The sequence below is a fragment of the Eurosta solidaginis genome, chromosome 1 (genome assembly GCF_040869045.1).
Source record: "Eurosta solidaginis isolate ZX-2024a chromosome 1, ASM4086904v1, whole genome shotgun sequence".
In the NCBI taxonomy this organism is placed as follows: domain Eukaryota; kingdom Metazoa; phylum Arthropoda; class Insecta; order Diptera; family Tephritidae; genus Eurosta; species Eurosta solidaginis.
Genome location: NC_090319.1, coordinates 60,647,144 through 60,671,898, shown reverse-complemented (window position 1 = coordinate 60,671,898; position 24,755 = coordinate 60,647,144). Strand labels below are relative to the sequence as shown.

At 39.1% G+C, this 24,755-nt stretch overlaps 2 protein-coding genes across 3 annotated transcripts in view; both read right to left on the bottom strand.

The window, feature by feature from the left end:
* Kdm2 (Lysine demethylase 2) overlaps positions 1–4,194 on the bottom strand; it is a 63,507-nt gene extending 59,313 nt beyond the window's left edge. Inside the window, exon 1 of one of the 2 annotated variants that reach the window (XM_067792252.1) lies at positions 3,763–4,194. The gene's annotated coding sequence lies outside the window, so the exon portion shown is untranslated. The remainder of the gene's footprint in view (positions 1–3,762) is intronic. The other variant, XM_067792261.1, reaches the window with a different exon arrangement.
* A 4,592-nt stretch (positions 4,195–8,786) lies between these two features.
* Positions 8,787–12,209, bottom strand: Mst85C. The gene is made up of 3 exons (XM_067769509.1): positions 12,071–12,209; positions 11,733–11,996; positions 8,787–11,669 (listed from the first exon to the last, which is right to left on the bottom strand). Exons 1-3 carry the CDS (start codon positions 12,073–12,075, stop codon positions 11,075–11,077), a joined length of 864 nt encoding a protein of 287 aa, XP_067625610.1. The 5' UTR covers positions 12,076–12,209; the 3' UTR covers positions 8,787–11,074.
* Positions 12,210–24,755: the final 12,546 nt, after the last annotated feature.

The following is a 24,755-nucleotide window of genomic DNA, read 5'->3' as shown; positions in this document are numbered from 1 at the left end:
CACAAATACACATTACGTGATTACATTTCGGTATATGATTTTGCTAGAATAACATATTACAACAGACACAGTAAAAGATCCATACGAAGTCATTAGTCGGTCATATACTAAAATTGATTATTTTCCTTTCCTCTCACCACTCTAAGTTCGCATTCAATTTAATTTCACTAGGCTTTGTAATTTGCTTCGTCGTTACTTTCTGCTGATAGTTTCTGGTACCAATACTTCATATACAGATGTGTGCGAAGGATGCACTTTGCCTAGTTTTAACCTAATTCCGAATAACCACCAACCACCACCAACCTTCCGGTACATGTCCATTTGAATCGGCCACCCATTTATGTTTGAAATTATTTAGTAACTGGACGTTTTGACTAAACCATTACTGCTATGTGAAGCGTAGGCGACACCTTTTGCCGGTGCTTAGGCGGCAGGCAATTGCCTGCCTATTGCAATAGATCTTGAAAATGACACGTGCTACATTGTTGGATTACCATCTGGATCTGTCCCAGTTTGTATACCATCATATGGTTCAGGTGGGGCCATTGGTACATTTCTAGATCCATTTAATTCTAACTCCAAAAGTAGTGTCCACATAGGAAGGATATTGATATAATATCAGTCGCATCGGAATCATACAATTTCTTCTCATACTCTGACCGTTCTCCGTAGGGTGCACTCGGTTGCGTGTGCATGGTCGTCTACATTCTGGACAATATTCTAGATGATTTAATGCCGCGAACAAGCAACGATTGAGAAATATGTAAATGACCACGGTTTATTGAATATATTCAAACGGTTTTCTCATAGAACTCAAAACAAATGGAAAATTTTAATGTTTTTGTTGAAAAAATAATAATTTTTTTGAGAATTGTCACTAATTTCAGCGATAGAAAAGTCAACACAAAATAGAATTGGAGAAAAAAGGTGATGCTGTTGCATACTTTTCCAAAAAAATTGATTTGTATGGTTTTTACTACAATTTTTCCTCTGAATGAAAAAGTAGTTTCGCAAAGAGGCAAATTGAGTTTCAGAGTGAGAGTTCAACATGGCGGATTAGAAAGAGAAGTTGCCAACGTCAGTCACCTTGTAATTACATCTTGGGCCTAGCCAACATTAGTACACCATTGTACTCAACAGCCATGCACTGGGGTCACAATTAAGGAATGTGAACAACCATTTTTTGTACTTTAAAGAGACCGCATTACTCCGGAGAATGCTTTATTGTCAACTTCAGTGGAGGAAGCACCGCATAGCATCGTTAAGTGTGCTTTATTGTCAACTTTCCCAAAAGCAAGCTTCCTCGCTTGCAAGGAAAACCACACATGCGCGCAAAATTCTCAGCCCCCGCGGTTTATCCGAATCCCCAAGGCAGGAGACAAGACCAGTATACAAGTATTAAAGATACAATATATGTAGGTCACGACTGGCTTGCCCTGCTTCTCGGGGTACAAATTTTAATGACCGTGATAGGGCCGTGTCCACATTTCACCCGTTCGAGTACTTCACCACTGTGGATTTGATAGACATCGTATTACTGTCATAGGGCAAGTAGAAGTTCAACCAATTACAGCATCCAACTGCGAGTTTAGGGTATTCTTCTTTGAGAACGAGCATCACCGGAAAATTGTAGGCATCGTAATTTGATGACTGCTCCGTGAAGGTGTTGATCACATGTTACGATTTGGTTCCAAGTAGTACAGGCCACGAAGTCACTATTATTTCCCACGCCGATAGCTGCACTATAATGGTAACAGGTCCTGTTGCTTCCATTAATGAGCTAAGCTGTGAAATTAACAACTAACTTTCCTAGTATTTGCTACTATCACCGACGAAGTCCTTGGCGACCTTATTTACGTCAATGTCACTCAACTACCGACTGTCTGGCACACAAGGTTCAATAAAGAGAATACCCTGCTAGACAGAGCTGACGGAAACTCCAACACATTCACAGAATTTTTGACATCACTAATACACTCGCATAAATTTTTCCTTTTACTCCTACGGAAACCATGGTATGTATGTGTATGCATACACGTATACAGAACGTTTACATCAGGTTTGTCATGTCGCCTCTAACAACCTGATAGAAACTTTGCTTTACGCCCTGATGTAAATTTCCATCTCCATCCATATCTGTCAATTGATGCCTCAAATGACTGACAGCTGTCTAGCAGGGTAGACACGGCACACAAAAATTCTGCCATTTCAACCAGATGAGAATAAAAGGCCATCAGTCTCATTCAAAAGTGTCTTATGCCGAGAAATGCCGGCGAACCCCGTTTTCGGAGTCCAATAACCGAAAACCGCACTAGAGGAAAGCAAACTTCCTAGAGTGACGCGCGTCGCTCTGACACAATTTCGATCTGGATACTGTAACGGTTAAGATCTTACTTTTCTAGAATCAACACCGAAATCCGCAATGGGCGGTCTGCATTTAACGTATCTCCGCATGACACCATATTTTTATTTGCACTGTGAAACCAACGCCTCTAACACGTAAGCTCTTTTGGTCCGACCCAATTGGAACTGGACGTTTCTTTGCTCATCATCATGGTCGCACCTATTGGATGGGGCGAGGCACCACTAAAAGAAGAAACATTGACTCCCAGCGTGTTAGGGGGTTCGAGTCTACCAGCGGTAGTTATGCCTGTAGTAAGAGGGATTAAAATATCAGATTCAAGGGGTTGTGTAGCGCAACCTTTGCAGGTTGCCAGCGCAATATATAGCTTCTCCAAACCCAATTGTCAACCTCACCTTCGAACGGCGAATCCCGTTTCACTAACAGACGAGGCTCTGGCGACCCCAGCTCCTCATGGAACTTGGAGTAACCTTACCGTTACAACAACAAGAAACATTGACTTTTCTAAAATTAGCGAATTTTAACAAAAGAATTGGTAAAACTTTCTAATAAATTTCATTGCTGTTTTGTAGTCGCACCTGTACCTCCCAAGGAAATTAGGGTCAAGCTTCTCTTCCAGTTTGCGACCAGCTACTCTTAGTGTTCCCTAAAAAGCGACCCGATTCTAGATGTTTCAAGCCGGCGTCTTACGACATCTGCAGCAGAAAGATTTTCGCTGAGCATATTTTTTCAAGGAAGAAGGTGGGAAGTTAGTGATCGCCTATTACACCGAATATCCTGGTTTAAGTCCGATGAAAGCAACATAAAAAACTTTAGAACTTTTTCTAAAAAGGAAACGTCCCCTCTCGCTAGCGACTTGGAAAGCACTCCGGGCGTATTTCTGCAAAGAAAAGCTTCTCAGCGAAAATTCATCTGCCCTGGAAGGTAACCCCAAGATTGTGAGGAGCAAGTAAGACTATACCTAATCTATATTAACTTGCAAAGTTAACGTACCTTGGTTGTTATTAACATTAATTTGCCCCCACCTAAGATACAATCGGTCACTAATATAATTCACTTTCATTCTTTATCAATGGGGAGATATGCCAAGTTACATATCGCTCATATGCTGCAACGTCGTCATAACTCAAAAAACACAATTTTCCAGGAGAGCCATTCAAAGATTTTAACTGTCATAAGTTGCGTATATAAACGCATATTTTCATTTTTATACCACGTGCTAAATTTTTAACTGATCACGAAGATTTTTTTATACAACATAGATCATGATAGGTACGTTAATATGTTATTAACTCAAAATTCATGTTTTTTGAGTTATGACGACGTTGCAGCAAATGAGGGATATGTAGATACAAACAAACATACATACATATGTACATTATGGAGTAAATAATACACACCACAACTGATATCAATAGTTTTGCCTGAATGGCCTGATGCACATACAAATTTGTTGATATACATGCGAACATATATAAGAATCCGTGCACTTTTATCTTCAGTATATACATATAAGCATACGTTTATGCATGCAAAAAAATGCAAGTATCTTTATTGATATTTTAATCTCTCGGAATTGCACAAATCTCATTCCCACGTTATGATGTTCTGATCAACTTAAGATCGGGCTGCAGTTGTAATAAGTATTTATAACATTTCACTTAACATACTTGAGTAGTTCTGATTTTATCCTTTTTACAATCGAATTGCTTTGAAACACGCACTTCAAGAAAATTTACTACGCCAATTGATTCTTGCTGCTGGAGCAAGAACGAATTGCAACAAAATGTCGTGGCTCCACACGTCCACACTACCTGCTGCCATCGGAACTAATGAAAACGAAACCTGTCCCACAATGCTCCACAAAAGCCACGGCGGAACGATACAAGGTGGCAGCATGGTGACATACCCACAAACATAAATAGGAATTCCATGTACTTTGTTTTTGTAAATTCGATAGACAAATGTCAAAATCGTAATGCACCAGAAGTTGATGTATCAAATCAAATAAAAAAGTTTATAATCAGCTGTTCCATGCTCCCACCTGGTATCGTCACGCCATGCAGAAAAGTTTAAATACCCTTCAAAAAACGCGAGTACTCCATAAATAGTGTAAGGAATACTCCTTTAGGAGTTTAAGAGTGTTCCAAAACTAATCTGTATTCATACAGAAAATGTGCTCCAATTAGCATTGCGATGTCCTAGGAGAGGAGTAGGTGATCCCACTCTCGCTTTGTTTGTGAGTATTCCATAGAGTACATACCTGAGAGTACTTTCCAAAGTACTTTCACTGTGGTACTCCATGGAGCACCCACAGAGGATCATATGCCAAAGTACTAAAGAGGAATTGTGCCGGAAAGAATTATCGGAGTGAATTTAATTTTCCCAAGGCAGTCGGTTCTATGTACCGGAGCGACTCGGGGTTTCCCGACCAAGGACTATCATTTCAGTGTGACCCCATTTAATTTGTTGCGTCCCTCCCACAAATTGTCATCCTCCCAGCAGCTCCTTGCAGCAGGACTGCTCCATATTCTCTTACTCCGGGAAGGCATTGAATCCAATCCGGGTCCGTCTCCTGACCCCGGTCCTGAGAAATGGTTTTGCTGCATCTGCCGGAAAAGAATCTTTTTAGGACGGTCATACTCTGTTCAGTGTGTCTCGTGCAAGGGATGGTTGCATCGGACAGGTTGTTCTAGGCTTGATCCCAAAACCCGACGTCCACGTAACTTTTATAAATTTTTTGTGGCTCCTTGCTGTTCACGCCCAAGGGCGTCCCGTAGTCTACGCCTAAGCGCCCCCCCCCCCCACTACCTTCCAGCAGTCCCGCTGCTCAGCAAGCCACAACAAGTACCCGCTGCTGCTCGCGCCCCACGGCGCTAACAACTCAAACAGCTGATACCACTCATAACTACTACCTTCGTAGTAGAGTTGGTAGCAATGCTGAGCATCAGCTCCTGCCCCCGTCTTCCCCCCCCCCCCCTCTTTCCGTGCAGGTCAGGGAAACAGACTCTTAGTCCCTACCTCCGTTTGCACCGTCTGCCAGCACAGAATATATAGGTTTGCGACATCCGCCCAATGCAGCTCCTGCCTTGGGTGATGCCACTTTCCTAGATGTTCTGGTCTCCGCGACGGCAACCCCCCGACGGGTTTCATCGCTTCATGTTGCCAGGTCGCAAACCCAAATCATCCGGGTACCCCAATGCTTGCCCAAGGACGCCCAGTCCCAGGGCCACAACAGCAATTGCGTCCTGGCCTTCCACAACCCAGGCGTAGTCACACGTCACTTACCCCCAGAGTGGCGGTGTCTCCCCTTATGCACTTTAGAATTCTGCAGTTAAACTGTAATGGACTAACTGGGAAGATTACGGAGATAGTCGATTTCATGAAGCGGCACAACATTCGCATTGCTGCGATTCAAGAGACTAAACTCACAGCAAGATCTGCATTGCAGACCTGCTCTGGTTATAATGTCCACAGGAAAGACCGCGAGAGCGGAAATGGAGGCGGCCTCGCGTTTATCATACACCACTCTGTGCAATATTATATATTTGATCCTACCATCGACCGCAGGGACAATGTCTTAGAACGTCAAGGCCTATCTGTCCGGTCAGGCAATGCAAACCTAGCAATCATCAACATCTACATCCCTCCTGCCATCTGTTGCCCCAGTGGATACCGCCCTAATATCAGGGCCTTACTCACTGGCAACAATCGCATTATCTTAGGCGATTTCAATGCCCATCATGATCTATGGCATTCAAACTTGCGGGCGGACAGTAGGGGTGAGATGTTGGCGGATCAAATAGAAGAAACGACGTTCTGCACAATAAACGGAGACGCCCCCACACGTATGGTAGGAAGCTGTCACAGCTCGCCAGATATTTCAATCGTGAGCGCAGAACTCGTAAACTGCAGCCGATGGTAACATTGGCATCCGACCACCTGCCCATACTTATTTCGCTCGAGCGTACCGCCGACTTCATCGTCACCGAAAAACGCACTTTCATAAACTTCAAAAAGGAAAGTGGGAAGAATTTAAATCTTTTACAGACAACCGCTTTGCTGCCCTCCCTATCCCGACTGATGCCCGCCAAGGGGAGCGTGCCTTCCGTAAGGTCATTGAATCCGCCTCGGCACGTTTCATTCCCGCCGGGAGAATTCCCGAAATCCGGCCCACTTCCCAGCGGAGGCCGCAAACTTAGCGAGAGAACGTGACCTTATAAGAAAGCTTGATCCAGGCGACCCCCAAATAAGGGATATAAACCAGCGCATCAGATTGCTTGTGGACGAACACAAGCGGGCGAAATGGGAGGAGCACCTAAGAGGTTGTAACCTCTCTACCGGTGTGGGCAAACTTTGGTCCACCGTAAAGTCCCTATCGAATCCAACTAAGCACAAAGACAAAGTTTCCATCGCCTTTGGCGACAAAGTGCTGTCGGATGCGAAAAAAATGCGCGAGCGCTTTCTACCGACAATATATAATGCACCCTACGGTGAGCCAATAGACACGCACATAAATACAAATTCAGCGCGTCACCAATCACTATCACCGCTAAAGAGGTTGAGGACGCCATTGGTCGCGCTAAACCATCCAAAGCAGTGGGCCCAGACGGCATAGCCATGCCGATGCTTAAAAGCCTAGGGAAAGAGGGTTTCAAATATTTAGCGCATGTCTTCAACCTGTCTCTTTCCACCTTTGTCATACCCGAGAAATGGAAAATGGCCAAGGTGGTCCCGCTACTAAAGCCTGGGAAACCAGCTAACATAGGTGAGTCGTATCGTCCGATATCTCTCCTATCGCCAGTGGCAAAGACGCTTGAAGCCATTTTGCTCCCTTATTTCCAAGCAAATTTGCAGCTAGCTCCTCATCAGCATGGCTTCAGAAAACTCCATAGCACTACCACCGCGCTAAATGCCATTAGCACCCAGATAAATTGCGTTTTAAATCAATACCCCCACCATAGAACAGTACTCGTAGCGCTAGACCTATCAAAAGCTTTTGATACGGTCAACCATGGCTCGTTACTGCAAGACCTGGAAGGGTTTACCCTTCCGCCATGTCTTAAAAGGTGGACCGCAAATTATCTGGGTGGTCGGCAGGCATCGGTGCAATTTAGAAACGAAACATCAAAACCAAGGAGAATGATCCAAGGGGTACCACAGGGTGTTGTCCTATCCCCACTTTTGTTTAATTTCTACATATCTAAGCTACCTTCACCACCGGAAGGAGTCACAATCGTTTCCTACGCCGATGACTGCACAATAATGGCCACAGGCCCAGGCCCAAACATCGATGCGCTATGTAATAAAATAAACGGCTACCTCCCTGATCTCTCCAGTTTTTTCGCCTCGCGAAACCTGGCATTATCACCGACTAAATCTTTCGCGACCTTATTTACAACATGGACGTCCCAAATGTCGACCATTTTGAACATCCACGTCGATGGCACTACGCTACCGACTGTCCTACACGCCAAAATCTTGGGTGTGACGTTTGATCAGGATCTACATTTTGGTGAGCACGCAGCCGCAATTGTTCCGAGAATTCAGAGCCGTAACAAAATCTTCAAATCCCTCGCTGGCAGTACCTGTGGAAAAGATAATGAAACGCTCGTGAGTACATACAAAGCAATTAGCCAGCCGATTACGTGCTACGCGTCACCCATATGGTCGCCAAGCCTAAAAATTACCCACTGGAAGAAACTACAGGCCTGCCAAAATACTGCTCACAGAATCGCCACGGGCTGTCTTCTTATGTCCCCAGAACACCATCTGCAGAATGAGGCGAGAATACTCCCCATCAGGGAGAGAAGTGAGATGCTGCCCAAACAGTTCCTGTTGAATACCCAGAAACCTGGGCATACCAACAGACATCTGATTGATGAACCAGCGCCGCCTGGGAGCTTAAGGAGTCATCTCCGTAAGCATTTTGAGGAAATACGGCACCTGAGAACCCAGCCGTATGAAGCGAAAAAACACAAGCAGGTCCTTGGTGAACTCCATAAACAGGCGTCGCACCTTTATGCCGGCAATTGCCCGGTGAATCCAAAACTCGCGGAAGAGGAACGCATACTCCCCAGGGATACGCGTGTCACTCTTGCTCAACTTCGTTCTGGATACTGTAACAGGTTAAACTCTTACCTATCCAGAATCAACCCCGACATACAAAATGTATGCCCCGCTTGCAATGTGTCCCCACATGACACCAACCATCTCTTTAATTGTAATGTGGAACCAACGCCTCTAACACCCCTTCCCTTATGGTCCTGTTGAAACGGCAAGTTTCCTTGGACTCCCGTTAGAGGATATTGATGACAATTTGTGATCGGTCGCGGCTATTAGGTGGGCCGAGAATTGCTACAACAACAACAATTATCTACATATCTATCTATCTAAAGAATAACTTAATACAAACATAGAAGTATATTTTTTAGTATTGAAAATAACAGATTTATTATGGGAAAAAATTACCTTCCACTTTACAAGTAAAAAAAAAAAAAAACAAGGTATGAAAATTGTATGAATAATTTCAAAAAAGTTTGATATTACATCATCGGTTGAGTGGATGTTCGTTTTATTTCGGATACCGGTTCGAAAATGCACTATGCAAAGTTTTTTTTCTTTTATGGATGCCCTCTAGTTAAAAATGGAACTGTAATATTAACAAATGTTTACCTTAGAATTATTAACTAAAACATGCAGCAGACTAAAAGACTATGGCGCATAGTCATAGTCAAAATAAAATAGGTTTTAAATTTAGGGTCTGCTTTTTTGACAGATATCTCATAGAAAGTTATGTCAAATAGCTGCAACTAAATTTAAAACATATTTTATTTTGACTATGACTATGCGCCTATATCTGTGAGATAAGAAATTGTTTAACCATATTCTCCATCAGATGGCGAACTGGCAAAAAGCGGCATACCATTGTGCCATTGTGAATCAAACTAGCATTGTGAATGATGACAAAGTGTGATCTCTTCTGCATAAACGTCAAAATTCCAAAGTGATTGGATCACCTGATTCGTATTTGACTATCGCTGTCTCATTCTGTATCTCTTTCTATCACCCGCTGAAGATAGGCGCCGCCATATTGAACAGCCTGTCAAAACGCTGAAAAGTAGCCATATTGAACAGCCTGTCAGGCAGTTGACAGATAAGTGATCACACTTTGTCATCATTCACAATGAAACTAAGTGTGATATCTTCTGCATAGACGTCAAAATTCCAAAGTGATTGGATCACCTGATTTGTAATTGACTATCGCTCTCATTCTGTATCTCTTTCTATCACCCGCTGAAGATATGCGCCGCCATATTGAACACGCTGTCAAAACGCTAAAAAGTAGCCATATTGAACATCCTGTCAGGCAGTTGACAGATAAGATACCACACTTAGTTTGATTCACAATGACCTATACACCCAAAGAGGACGGAGGCAACCCGTTTTTTAAAGATCATGGTCGTTCTTTTTTCGAATTTTTTTTTTGACGTTTTGAATAAGGCGCTCTTAAAGCAAATTGAAAAATAAGGATTTCATTAACCATTTACTGCGATAGGCCATTTTCAAACCGGCAGTAATTTCGAACCACTTAACTATCAATAATTAGTATTTAGCGAGTAATGTTAATGGCTTATCATAGTTTAATATATGTGACCCGGTCTATGAAAAGGTGGCTTATGACTCAAAAAAGAATTGCGAGAAACAGCTGTTATTTTTTTGAGTCATAAGCCACCTTTCATTAGACAGGGTCACATATATTAAATATTACAAAATATGGGTAGAAAACATTATTAATATTATTCAATGTCAAAAGAATCTTCCTTGCATACATTTTCTCATTCATCCTAAAGCATGCAGACTAAAAACTGGTTATTCTGTTTCCATACATAACGAAAGTTAGTTAAAAAGTACCTTAGACCGTAGTGTAGAAAACGTTTTGCCACACACCCATGAATAGAAAATTTTTTCGTAGTTCTTACTCTCAATAAAATTCAGTATAAAAATTGTTTCCTCGGAACAAAAATATGTATGTATGTATAATACTCTAAGATCTGATTACAAATGCGGAAACTACCATGGAACTTGTACAAAAACCGCGGTCCTTCTTTTTTTTCACAATTTTCGTAATTAGTGGAAAGAATAGGGATTTAGAAACTGGAGTTTTAGGACGCAATAACAATAAAAGAACCTGACTCATATAGTAAAAAACCTCGAAATCGTTTTGCATTCTTCAGACGAATTCCATTGTTTGGTCATTTTAATGCAATGCGTGAGTGGTTTTAGAATAAAAAGAAAAAGGGCTCTGTTAGGTTCTCAGAGCAAATCTATGTTCAATGAAATAGGCACATAAAAAAAATTTTAAATCTCTCTCTCTAAGCAGATTCTTTGCTTGTTGTAGTCGGCAGAGGACATGATCCCACGAAATTGTACGAAACTATCGATCACTTTTAATTGACAACGTTTTTAACTGCAAGAATGTACTTTTTTGTACATCTTTAGTACACAATAGAAATGTTTATAACTTTTTAAAATAACTTGCTTACTTCTTCAAGTTATTTGACTTGAAGAGCAATTTCTAGTTGTGTGCGGCATCATTTTTTTAAACGGTCTAATGTCTTTAAATATCCTAAAACCTAATTTTAGAGAAAAAAACAAATTCGCAGCCTTTTCTATAGCGATGTTAAATGTTAATGTGCATGCCTACGAGCTTTACAAATCTTCATCCATATCATCTGCTTTAACACTATTAAAGTCTAATCTACATGTATTATTATTATCGACAAAGTCATCGATTTCCTCGAGCTCTAGTCCGGCGTCACAGAACTCATCATCATCGCCATCGCATATAGTATCAGAGTCTGCTATATCAACAGCGCCAGAAATATCTGCACTTGTACTATCACGGTTATTTGGCGTTAGTTCATTATCTTTCATGCGATGTAGTAGGTGCACAGCTGGCGGTGGTTGCCATAGTACAAGTGCGGTGCACGGCTTTTCGATGCGATTTAAAAGTGCCTCGGGCAAAAAGTTGTCTTTCTTTTCTTGTTCTTGATATCTTTTCAATTCTTCACACAGTGTAATACGATTTGCATTTCGTAATTTTTTTTCTAATTCTTTTGCAGTCATTTGATAGTCTTTATAAGTCAGATTAGTGAAACATTTACCGGTGCTGGTACTTGGCATTTCCTCATTAGACATATAATTCTTGCTATCATTTGAAGCATTTTGTATAAAATCACTAGATATGTGCAAACCATTAAAGTGGGCTGTAATTTTCTCCTCTGAAATGAATTGCTTGGTTGGGCTGCAGTGAAAAAAGTTCCAATTATTAATGAAAAATACAAGAGTGTAAGCTTTCTTTACTTACATTGGATTATCTAAATTGGACTTGCGTTTTTGGTGCAACGCCATCCTTTGTGCATCGTCGGTAACGTGTGCACTAAATTCCATTATTCCATTTTGACCTACACTGGTGCTGGCTAACTTCCACGGCATGGTGTTAAGATTCCATGGAGTTGGGGGAGGTGTTGGCATTGAATGTGCTATAGTTTGAATTGATTGCTGATATGGAGGCGTAAATATTTGTTGTATAGTTCCCGTTTGACCTGCCGTTGGTTCGGTTCCTGCGTAACTAAGTCCCAAATATACATGATGAATTTAGATATGTGTATACGTTTTATTTGTGCAAAATAAATGTCTACTCACTGCATTTCTTCTGTACTAGTAAATTTAATAAATGCAATTTTGTTCAACTATTATTAAAATAAATTCACCAGACAAATTTCTGTTTCCTGCTTTTTATTTGATATATGTTTGACAGTTTTCACATTTTGTTGCTGTTGGCATTTACTAGAATTTTCGCAATTATAGTCCGCCCACAATAAATGCTGTAAGCACTCCATAAAAGCACCATCCCATAAGCAGTTTTTCATATAGAACCGGTGAACGCAATTTATGCATGATGATTAGATTGCACGTATTTTTATGGAGAACGGCAGATCGAGTGATACTGGGGTTGGATTTTATGGTAGTAGTGCAGTTTAGGGGCCCACCTTAAAGTTGGGCCAAGATTTTCGAATGAGGTATCAAAAGACGCGTATTAATCTCGAGAACAATAATCCAAAGGCGGAAAAGAAAAATTTTATCTCTGTCCGGAGATATTTGCAGTTGAAGTTGGCGATTTTCATGTGGTTGGTGTTGTGTTGTACCCACAAAAAAAATTGTGCATCACCGTGGCGGTAGCCACGGTTATACCACACACCCGGACTTGGCATGGCGTAGCCCAGGGTTATTTTTTATAAGCGCGGCCGAAGGCCGCCAACGCAGAAAAGTGTTCTGCGCAAAAATACTATGGATCCCACCCCCGGTTTCGGAAGTACCCGCGGGTCTTTTTTCGGTTTTTCGTTAATATCTTTTTAATGGGTAAAAAAAGTTAACTTCCGCTTTCGGATTCTTGATCTAGACGTGAATACGCGTCTTTTGATACCTCACTCAAAAAAAGGCCCAATTTTAGGGTGGAGCCCCTAAACTGCACAATTACCGATTTTATATAAGGTGCCACGATTTTCAAACTTTTGTTGATTTGTAGGGGTAGAGGGGGTCCTAAAAATCACAAAATTATCATCCGCAGCTCTAGAAACTCTTAGTTTATGAAATATAAGCTTTTTAATTTCCAAATTTAGTAAAATTTCAACTTATAATGTTATACGTTGTAATGTTCTACCAAGATAAAAAGATATTGTTGCGGAGCTGGCAACACTATTCACCACCTTCATTTGTTTTCGTTGGTTTAATTGCAACAACGAATAAAGCGACAATAGTACCGACGTGTTTTCCGCTAATAACTTTTAAACGAGATAAGAAATATAGTTTCTGCTTTCGGATTCTGAATCTTGACGCAAATCGGCATGATGTGTTGGTGCACAGTGGCTAGTCATTGTCGGCTGGGGCGGGTCCTTGCCAACCTTACTGTTCCTACGCCATAATCAGAAAAAAAGTCATATCATGCCTATCAAAACTAATAGCTGTCAAATTCAAAAAATAAACTGACAGAAGCGCAGAGACCGACTCAAAACGCTTATAAATTCAAACTAAAACAACATCCGGTCGAACCGGATGTCACGGACAGACCGTTAAACATTTAAAAATTTAAAAATTCAAAAAAAACTAAACGCAAAAAAAAATACCGAACCGGACATGGCCGGTTACCAACGCTGAAAATCAAACTAAAAAAAAAACGACTGAAAAATAAAAATGCAAATAAAAGGGCCGAATATAACTTGGGGCGCTGCGGGTGTTGTTGCGACGCCCGGTGCTAAGTCCCACCCTCAAATCCATGGCCACCGACGCATCTTAATTTCGGTGGCCCCTTACCTGTTTCCCTAAGTGCCTTCTAAATAAATGGCGACGCCAGCATTCCCATTTTAAATACTTATTTATTTATAATTCATTTCTATTAACGTATGTATGCTACAAAAAAAAAAAAAAAAATGCGATAGTGCAGGTTTCTTAACCAGGGCTACAGCATCATAGTGTACAAGTACAAGTGTGTTGACTTATCTGTCAAGCATTCTGACAGGCACTCGCTGGATTCGGAATGACAGCGAATTCAAAATGGATACCATTACCGAGTGCGCCGAATGATTGAAAAATTGAAAAAGTCGATACGATTGGTAGTCAAAAATGTTGTCGTTGAGACCAAAAATGCGATTTCCATCAGGTGAGCGAGGCTGTTTGTAGTTTTGACGTTTATCGCTTAGTGAACACACTTGGTATAGGTACACTATGTACAGCATCATTGTTTACTATATAGTTTGGCAGCTTAAATAGAGTTTATGTTGCGAATAGAGTGGAAGGCAGTGGACTAGGCAGTCGAATGTCATATAATGAAGGAATGGTGTTCGGAGTTTTTTCGAAGTTAACAAAAAAAATGATAAAAGCTTTAATATAAATAAAACTATTGTTTTAATAACAACAAAAATACCTTATATATTCTATATACATAAATTCGTAAAGATTATCTCACTTTAAAATTTTAATTAAATAATCTAAAGTTTTTTTTTTGAAACTTAGTCGAGAACTGTGCGTGTGAATGTGCGAATTTTCACCGATCAGCTGTTAGTTGCGCTACTTGGTAAAATTTACAATGTACAGCATTGTTGAACTACGAATAGTTATTCACACTATGAAAATGTAGGTAAGTGTGTGTAGTGTATAGAGTGAAAGAAAAAAAATGATCCAACAGTTCACACTTTATTGGGCCGAAATCGAAAACGAAATCTAATACGAATACTTAAGTCTGGCTAAGTTCGTTCTGTTGGGGGGTTCTTTTCTTTCCTCTTACTTTTGCTCGTAATACTTCAAGTTATACATATATTTAGGTCTCCCCCTTTTTTTTAATTTTTTGGCAATCGTTATAAACGCTTTGTGTGAAAAAAAGAAATGTAATAAAATGTACTTATGTATAGTAAATATACTACATACAACGTAAGAATTTGGTCGAGTACCCCTTTTCTGTTTTCCCTTCACAAAACATATTTTAGGGCTATAAAGTTGGGATGCAAATTCCGATAATTGGGGCTCTCTTACAAAATTATTATGTTGTTGTAGTAGAACTTATTTTTGAGTTTAACAAAATATCAATTTGGTATAACGCATAGTATAATGACACTAACATGTAATATGTACCACGAAAACTTGTTATAAAAGCAATAAAGATTACATTTGTATAGCGCTATGTATTATATGCACGTATATTATTTGCTTCTGGTTGTTCGAACGATATTGCTAGCAATAGTGAGTCATATGTATATATATATATATATATATATATATATATATATTGTATTTGAATGATATAAGAAAAGAAAGTGTACATCTTCTAGCCAATTCGTGAATAAATTTTTTTCTAACAACCCACGGTTGAGCTCCAAAAATGGATCGCTAAAACGTTTCACGTGATAAGGACGGCTTATTATCAATAAAATTTGTAGCTAACTTCAAACATTTTAAAGCGACAAAATATATTATTAAAATGATATAAAAAAAAGGATGTATGCCCTTTGCTGTAAAGCTAACAATTCCAAGTATTCAATAATAAAATTTGATGAGAAAAGTCGACCCTTGTTAAATGGTTCAACCGGACTATATAAAACCCTATAAGCATTACTTAGAAGTTCCTTAACTACCCTGCAAAAAACGCTCTCGTCATTCCACGTCATTGGGCTAGTCACTTTTGTATGGCCGTGGGTAAGTTTTATGACAAAATTTTTTGTAGGGTAACTATTTTTAAGTCTATATAAGGCTGATACTTACATGGCCGCCAGAGTACGTACCATGGGCCTCTTACTGGTGATGTTGACCTTGCCGGTGAAGCCGACGCTGTTGTTGGTGCTAATTGGGCGTTCGTTGTATTACGCTGCAGCGTACTGCTGGCCCTGGAGACGGAGATGGTGCCGGACGCTGTTCCAAAGGTGGTAGTGTACTTCGTAGACGTAGAGAAAGGGGTTTATCTTCGGATACCAAGGGTCTGAATCCGAATCGGAATCACTAGTACTTTCCTCACTAGGTGTGACTGTGAAACGCCGACCTACTTCAACTGGATATTCTATACGTTGAGTTTGTGCCAACACAACACAACCGTTGTAATGTTTGTTACCACCCAAAATAGACGAGTAGAAAAGAGGTTTGTCGGAATGGACTTTGCGCTATCGACTCTTCCTAGTTTCTGGGCATTTACCTGTTTGTTCTTTTAGTAATTGTGTTAAGGAATCGGTCTGCAATTCCTTAGTTGCAGTCTTTTGTTTCATCAATAATACTCACTTGAATACGTGCACAGCCGGCGAGGGTGTTTTGCGATTAGTTGAGTATAGTTGGGGATGCGCAGTTGATGTGAGCAATAAAGTTACCGGAGCAGTATCGGTGCTTGACGCCTTTGCTGTAGACGTTGTGCCAATAGATGTTACACGATCCTTTTGTATAATCGCAAGGCCGCCAAAAATTAGGCTGAAGCAAATCCAAATCTTTCCACCAAATTCCGAGAATTAACGGAAGAAACACATGTTCTGTTATTCTAAGCTTCCATAAATTTAGTGACTTTCAAACGACCTTCTTGTTTGTATAACGGCTTCTTCGAGAGTTTTTTTCCTTTCTTTTCTTCTCTCAATGTCTAAATTGGTTTTTCGTTCGCCGGAAACTCATGGCTTTTTTCGCTAGTAATCGCCGAATTTTTCTTTCCTTTGTTTCGATACTTTTGTATCGCAACTTTCGCCCCATCCCCAGTCACTAGGTGTGTTCGCACGAAAACGTTCCCAAGTGGACCATAACCGTAGACCATAACAGCAGACCGCAACAAACCTGCTTCGATTTGAAGACTTGACGATGAAGCGAACAGGAAACCGGATCCGCTGTGGGAAGCCACTGCCAGGGGCCTCCGATGCCAATTAACGTGGGGCACGACTCACCCCTGAGATAAGAGTCTCAAAGTCGTACTACGAAGCTAGCCGGGCAACATAGGTCCATCAAAAAAAAGGGTTAAGTCAAGTTGGGAATTACTTCTGTTTCCTAGTTTAAAAGGGCTTTGCGGCAATTATACATTTGTTATGGAGAACTCGTCAAAACTCCGAAAGATGATTTCTAGTGGTTATCGCCCCCACAGAAAGGCAAAACAAAAAAAAGGTATAGACATTTTGATATGGAGAACTCGTCCAAACTCCGAAAGGCTAGTCCGACCTAAGCGTGGACTGCCAGGGTGTTCACGGTCCTCGGTGAGTCCGCGTGTGAATATCCTATGAGGTCAGTGCTCGGGGAGAATACAGAATACTGGGCGAGATGTCCCCGACCGCCAAAACACCCAGACAAAAAAAGTCCGATTGGTAGGTAGATATAAAAAAAAATTCAAATTGTAAGTTTAAAATAAAAAAAATCAATTTATAATCTTGTAAAAAAAAAATAAAAAAAATTACCATTACTCCCGGAAGGGGTGTGATGGGAATGCTGGCATCCCCTTAGAAGGCAGTAGGGCTACAGAAAAAAAAAAACAAAAACAACACAAACTCATTCATACTCGTCCCTAGTGCTCCCAACCGCAACGCATGGGGGGTTCTCAAGGACCTGCCTCTGGGACTGGTTGGGGCCATTAGGGTCAATTTCCTACACACACAGGTTGGTCCCGACACACCCAGCCGCAACGCAGAAGCGGCCTCAGGGACTCGCTAGTGGGACTGGCTGGGGGTGTTGAGGCCTCCCGTTTATTCACCCGGGACACCCCCCTGCCTCCACCGCTATGGGTGGAGCGGCTTCAAGGGCCGCTCCCCAGACTGGTGGGACAGGGAAGGGTGTCACTTTGAATCCCAGCTCAACCCGTCACAATCCAGGTGGTATTCTGCGGTACCACCTGAGACGTGGGCTGAGCTGGGGTCCTACCATTCGCTCACACACTCACACCAGACAACACAAATTCGGCAAAGAAAAAGTTATATAAAAAAATTTTAACATTACAAAAAAAAACCCAATTAGCGGACAAAATTATTTCAAGCCGACTAACGGACAACATTCCGGCAACATAAAAACCCCAACTACAAAAAAATAAAGTGCTTGCAGCACTGCCTCATCGGGTGAATGCTAAAATTCGGAGGACACGACGTTCAGTCTCGTGGCTCCTTCGGCCGAATATAACTTGGGGCGCCGCAGGTGTCGTTGCGACGCCCGGTGTTTAGTCCCACCCCCAAATCCGTGGCCACCGACGCACCTAAATTTCGGTGGCCCCTTACCTGTTTCCCTAAGTACCTTCTAAATAAATGGCGACGCCAGCATTCCCATTTTAAATACTTATTTATTTATAATTCATTTCTATTAACGTATGTATGCTACAAAAAAAAATGCGATAGTGCAGGTTTCTTAACCAGGGCTACAGCATTTTTGAACTACGAATAGTTATTCACACTATGAAAATGTAGGTAAGTGTGTGTAGTGTATAGAGTGAAAGAAAAAAAAAATGATCCAACAGTTCACACTTTATTGGGCCGAAATCGAAAACGAAATCTAATACGAATACTTAAGTCTGTTATGTTGGGGGGGTTCTTTTCTTTCCTCTAACTTTTGCTCGTAATACTTCAAGTTATACATATATTTAGGTCTCCCACTTTTTTTTAATTTTTTGACAATCGTTATAAACGCTTTGTGTGAAAAAAAAAAATATGTAATTAAATGTACTTATGTATAGTAAATATACTACATACAACTTAAGAATTTGGTCGAGTACCCCTTTTCTGTTTTCCCTTCACAAAACATATTTTAGGGCTATAAAGTTGGGATACAAATTCCGATAATTGGGGCTCTCTTACAAAATTATTATGTTGTTGTAGTAGAACTTATTTTTGAGTTTAACAAAATATCAATTTGGTTAACGCATAGTATAATGACACTAACATGTAATATGTACCAAGAAAACTTGTTATAAAAGCAATATAGATTACATTTGTATAGCGCTATGTATTATATGCACGTATATTATTTGCTTCTGGTTGTTCGAACGATATTGCTAGCAATAGTGAGTCATATGTATAGATATATATATATATATATATATATATATATATATATTGTATTTTAATTTAATTTTATTTATTTATTTATTTACGATCTTGAAGATCTATATAATTTAATAAGGTACAAAGTATTTTTAATGTTTACATATTTGTTTCAATTCATTGAATTTCTTTGACTTCAACTATATAATAATCTATAGAATTATTTACTACATAAATTTAACTACTTTACAGGTAGCGCTTTACAGTAGCTGTATAATAACTTTCTGAATTTTTTGGTATTATTACAGTTTTTAATATCAATTGGCAGATCATTATATTCTCTAATTCCTTCGTAGTATATACTTTTTTTATCGAATTCAGATCTCACTACCGGCAAGTAAAAGTTGTTATTGTGTCTTGTTTGATAGCTATGGACCTCTCTGTTTAGTCTGACACGTTCACTTAGGTAATTCGGCAAGATTCCCAACTTTATGTTGTGTATAAACTTCAATGTGTAGTAAGTGATATTCTGTTTTACACTAAGCCAGTTTAAGCTGTCTAGTAAATCCTTAATTGGGGTATCATACCGTTCTCTTAATATGAAACGCATAACTTTGTTTTGTTTAATTTGTAGCCTGGATTTTTGCGAATCAGCTAATGCGAATAGGATTGTAGGACAGTAAATAAAATGCGGCTCGATAATGGATCTATAGACCATTATTTTGTATTGCATACTAATATGCCTGCATGATCGAAACATGAACCCTATTTTTTTGGAAATTTTCCCTTCGATGTATTTAAGATGTTCATCAAATTTTAAGTTGTCATCTATAATTATTCCCAGGTATTTTATTCGGGTTACTCTTTCTATAGGGGTATTTGCTATTTTTAGCGATACATCATCTTGAGTCACTCTAGACCCCATTCTCATCCATTTTGTCTTTTCTATGTTTATTTTAAGCATATTTTGGCACAACCACTTATATATTGCCTGTAGGTCCGATTGTATTTTTGAGGCTGCCTCATCAATTGTGTTACCGCTTATAGTCAAAAGTGCATCATCAGCGAATAATCTTATTTTGCAGTATTTGATACAGTTTTTAATATCATTTATGTAAATTATAAAAAGAATTGCTGCAAGCACCGATCCCTGTGGCAATCCTATTTCAATGTCCACTTCGGGGGAAATCTTATTTCTTATTACAGTTTTCTGCTTTCTTCCACTAAGGTAACTTTTGAACCAGTTAAGCGCTATGTTTCTTATGCCAATTTTATACAGTTTTCTTATAAGAATATCTCTGTCTACTGTTTCGAAAGCTCTTTTTAGGTCGAGGAAAACTGAAATTGTAAATTGTTTCTTCGTTCTACTTTCTTTCCATTCTGCAATTACCAGGTTAAGTGCAGTTTCACACGAGTGTTTTGATCTAAACCCCGACTGCTCCTTTATAATAATTTCGTTTTTATTTAAGTAATCCAGCAATTGGTTCTTAACTACAGTTTCTATTATTTTCTCATCGCTAGGTAAGGTATTTATGGGTCGTATCTCCTCTGGTTTAATTGTTCCCTTTACTTTTTCCACAGGTACAATTACTGAGGTCTTCCAGCAGTCTGGAAATACACCAAATTGGAAACTTTCATTAATTACACATGTGTAGGTATATCCTAAGTACTCCATGCTGTCTTTTAATACACCTTCCGTTACTAATTTTTTTCCTCCGTACTTTGTTTTTTAATTTCGTTGTAACTCTCATAATTTCTTCAACATCTATTTCCTTCAATTTAAACACGCTTCTGCTTATCTCCATTTGATTTCCACCTGCTTCGAAGATTTCAATGCTATCTCTGATTCCGATTATGCTCTCATTAAAGTAACGGTTTAATTCAGTTGCTATTTCATAATCATCTTCAATAAGAGCACCTTTTATAGAAATTTTTTGAATTTGTGCTACCTCACTACTCAAATTTATGGCGTCTTTTAGACATTTCCACATTAACTTTTGGTTATTAGTATTTCTTGAGATTTTGTTTTCCATAAATGTTTTCTTTTTTATTTTAACTGCTTTTTTGTAATATCGTTTTATTGTAATATAGTTATCCCAAATATTGGTTCTCTCTGCTATTTTAAATTGTTCATACTTCAGCTTATTCAACTCTGTTAGTTCATGGTCGTACTATTTATTAATCAATTTAACTTGAACTCGCTTTTTATATGTTAAAGTGGCCATTACGTCATTAAGGATGTTGTTTATTCTTTGGACCTTTAGGCTAACTTCGCAGTTGTTTAGTTCAGCTAAGTTGTAAGTTCTAAGGAGATTTACTAAGTGGTCTTTTGCATAGTTATTCCAACACACGCGGTTTTCAAAGATTCTCATTTGGTACTTTTTTTGAATTGGTAGTTTGAATGAAATAGTTTCATGATCCGATATTTTATGCGAATCCAAATTCGATACTTCAACTTCAGTTTTGTTACTAAAGAGTAGATCTATTCTCGTTTGCGTTGTTTCTGTTATTCTTGTATTAAAATTAATTAATTGATACATTGCTAGTGATTCGAATGTCCTAATTAGCTGTCTCGAGTATGTTGTGTGTGTATTGACATTTATATTAAAGTCGCCAATAACGATAATGTTGCCGCTTTCAGAAAAGCAATCTTCCATCACCTCATTAATATGTCTTATGAATTCGGCATCACTGGTGTTTGGTGAGTGATATAACGCACAAACCCTCCACTTAGTTATACATCGTATTGTTTCAAACACAATACACCATGAATTGAAATTGAAATCAATTTTCTTATGAATATAGGTTAAGACACCACCGGTGTGACGACTATGCGAGTCGCATCTAATATGATTGAACCCAGCAATCTCCAGTTCCGAGTCATATACATCCTCCGTAGTATGTGTTTCTGCACAAAGTACAATATCTGGATTTTCTTCCTCGATCATTATTTCAACTTCATTTTTGTTAGCTGTGATACTATTTGTGTTAAGATATATACATTTTAGTATATTTTTGGGTTTCTTGAATTTGTCATTATATATTTTTTGTGAGCTTTCTGCATCTTCATTTAGTTGCTAATATCCTAATTTTTGTTTTTTTTATCTCTAGTTTATTATTGTAGCAGTGACAGTTCCTGTCAAATGTATCATGATTTATGTCTAAAGCTAGGTTTAAGTTTGTGTTCGCTTTTATGCAATTTAGACACTTGTTAATTGGATTTTCTTCACTTGTTTTATCGTTGTGTTTTCCGTGGCATTTGTGGCAAGCTTCTTCGTTTTTACAGTCGGCTGATTTATGATTAAATCCTTTGCATTTGTAGCACATTAGTACATTAATAGCATCGAAGACTTTACATCTATCCCACCTGATATTTATTCGCTCTGCGGCAAGAACCTTTGTAAAATCCTCTTTATCTATTTCTATGATTGCATTATACACATTTATTTTGCCTCCATTTCTTTCAAACTGCTTCAATACTTTTAATGAGCCTTGGATCAGGTTAATATTTTGCTTCTTTATTGATTATATTAAATCGCTGTTTTCGTATTTAAAATTCATTCCTGTAATTAAAAAGCTTGGGCGAATTGAATTTGGCACTTTTATTTCATATTCCTTGCTAATGTTTTTTTCAATGGCATCTTTGATTTTTTTGCGTTCATCATTATTTTGACTATGAATCACCATTACACCATTATTTTTTGATACAATTTTCGAAATATTCAAATCTTTGGGATCAACTTTGCTGTTCAGGTCTATTTTCGTTTTTTCAACCGCTTGCTTCACTTTGGGTTTCACAATTATTGCAACATCGTTTTTTAACTCTGGCAATGCCTTTTTCTTTATATTGTTTTAAATAGTTTCTGCATATGACATTTGTATTTCATTAGTGTTGTTGTTCAGCTTTTTAATTTCACTATGCACCTTTTCGTTGTCTTTGCCGATTGTTTCAGTTTTGTTTTTTACTTCTTCAACCATTTCATATAAGTTTTTTACTTCTCCAATTTTTTTTTTCAAGTAATTTCTGAGATTTTTCCATCATTGCAACACGCTGTGTATACCGCGTTTCAACTGCTTCCCATAATGACTTTATCTCATTTTGACTTTTTTTCATAGTTTCTTCGAATTCGCTCTTGTATTCATTTAATATAGAGTTATTTTTTTTTACACTCATCTGCATATCTTGTAGCACCAGGTCGACGTTTTGTATGTATGTTATACATTCGTCACACATAAATCGTATCATGTTGTTTTTTTCACCAATAATTTTTGCGCTATATTTATCTACTACTGAGCATTGTAGGCTCTCGTGGTACACTTTCCCACACACTCCTTCACATGCTATTCCACTTTCCCCTCTTATTGTGGAATTGCATTTTGCACACACACCCATTATTGCCGTTTATTTATCCGTGTATATGATCTATGTTTATAGTTTGTATAAATGTGAAAAAATTTATTTTCAATATAAAATAGTTAATTTTGGAGTTTTGTTCACTTTATTTGTGATTACTAGAACACAAATTCGCTTATTGAGTCTCTACCTCGCATTTTTAACGATTTTTAACACTTACAAGAGGAAAATACCAAAATATAACACAGCACTTCACATTCGCCTTGCTAGTTTATTATGCATATGAATGATATAAGAAAAGAAAGTTTACATCTTCTAGCCAATTCGTGCATACATTTTTTTCTAACAACCCACGGTTGAGCTCCAAAAATGGATCGCTAAAACGTTTCACGTGATAAGGACGGCTTATTATCAATAAAATTTATAGAGCTAACTTCAAACATTTTAAAGTGACAAAATATATTATTAAAATGATATAAAAAAAAGGATGTATGCCCTTTGCTGTAAAGCTAACAATTCCAAGTATTCAATAATAAAATTTGATGAGAAAAATCGACCCTTGTTAAGTGGTTCAACCGGACTGTATAAAACCCTCTAAGTATTACTTAGAAGTTCCTTAACTACCCTGCAAAAAACGCTCTCGTCAATCCACGTCATTGGACTTGTCACTTTACAGTCATAGGTTATATTCATAGTCACGTTTGTATGGCCGTGGGTAAGTTTTATGACCAAATTTTTTGTAGGGTAACTATTTTTAAGTCCATATAAGGCTGATACTTACATGGCCGCCAGAGTACGTACCATAGGCCTCTTCCGGCGTGGTTACTGGTGATGTTGACCTTGCCGGTGAAGCCGACGCTGTTGTTGGTTGTGGTGTGCAGTCTTGGGCGCGCCGTGTCGGTACTGTTGGTGGTTGTTGCGCTCTGGTCCGAGGTGATCGAGTGAACCTGGTGGCAATAAAACTTCGTGTTGACTTTTACGACCTGGATGACTTGGTGCTAATTGGGCGTTCGTTGTATTACGCTGCAGCGTACTGCTGGCCCTGGAGGCGGAGATGGTGCCGGACGCTGTTCCAAAGGTGGTAGTGTACTTCGTAGACGTAGAGAAAGGGGTTTATCTTCGGATACCAAGGGTTCTCATCACAATTAGTTTAGTGCCGTCTGAATCCGAATCGGAATCACTAGTACTTTCCTCACTAGGTGTGACTGTGAAACGCCAACCTACTTCAACTGGATTTCTATACGTTGAGTTTGTGCCAACACAACACAACCGTTGTAACGTTTGTTATTACGGTTTTTCGTTAATATCTTTTGAACGCGTTTTTTTTGGTAGCGTATTAGCAGTCGACCCCTCAACTATACTTTTACCTTTTTTTTTGGGTACGAACACAACAACAACCACATGGAAATCGCCAACTTCAACTGCAAATATCTCCGGACAGAGATAAAATAATAGCATATTAGCAGTCGACCCCTCAACTAGACTTTTACCTTAAAAAGCTTATATT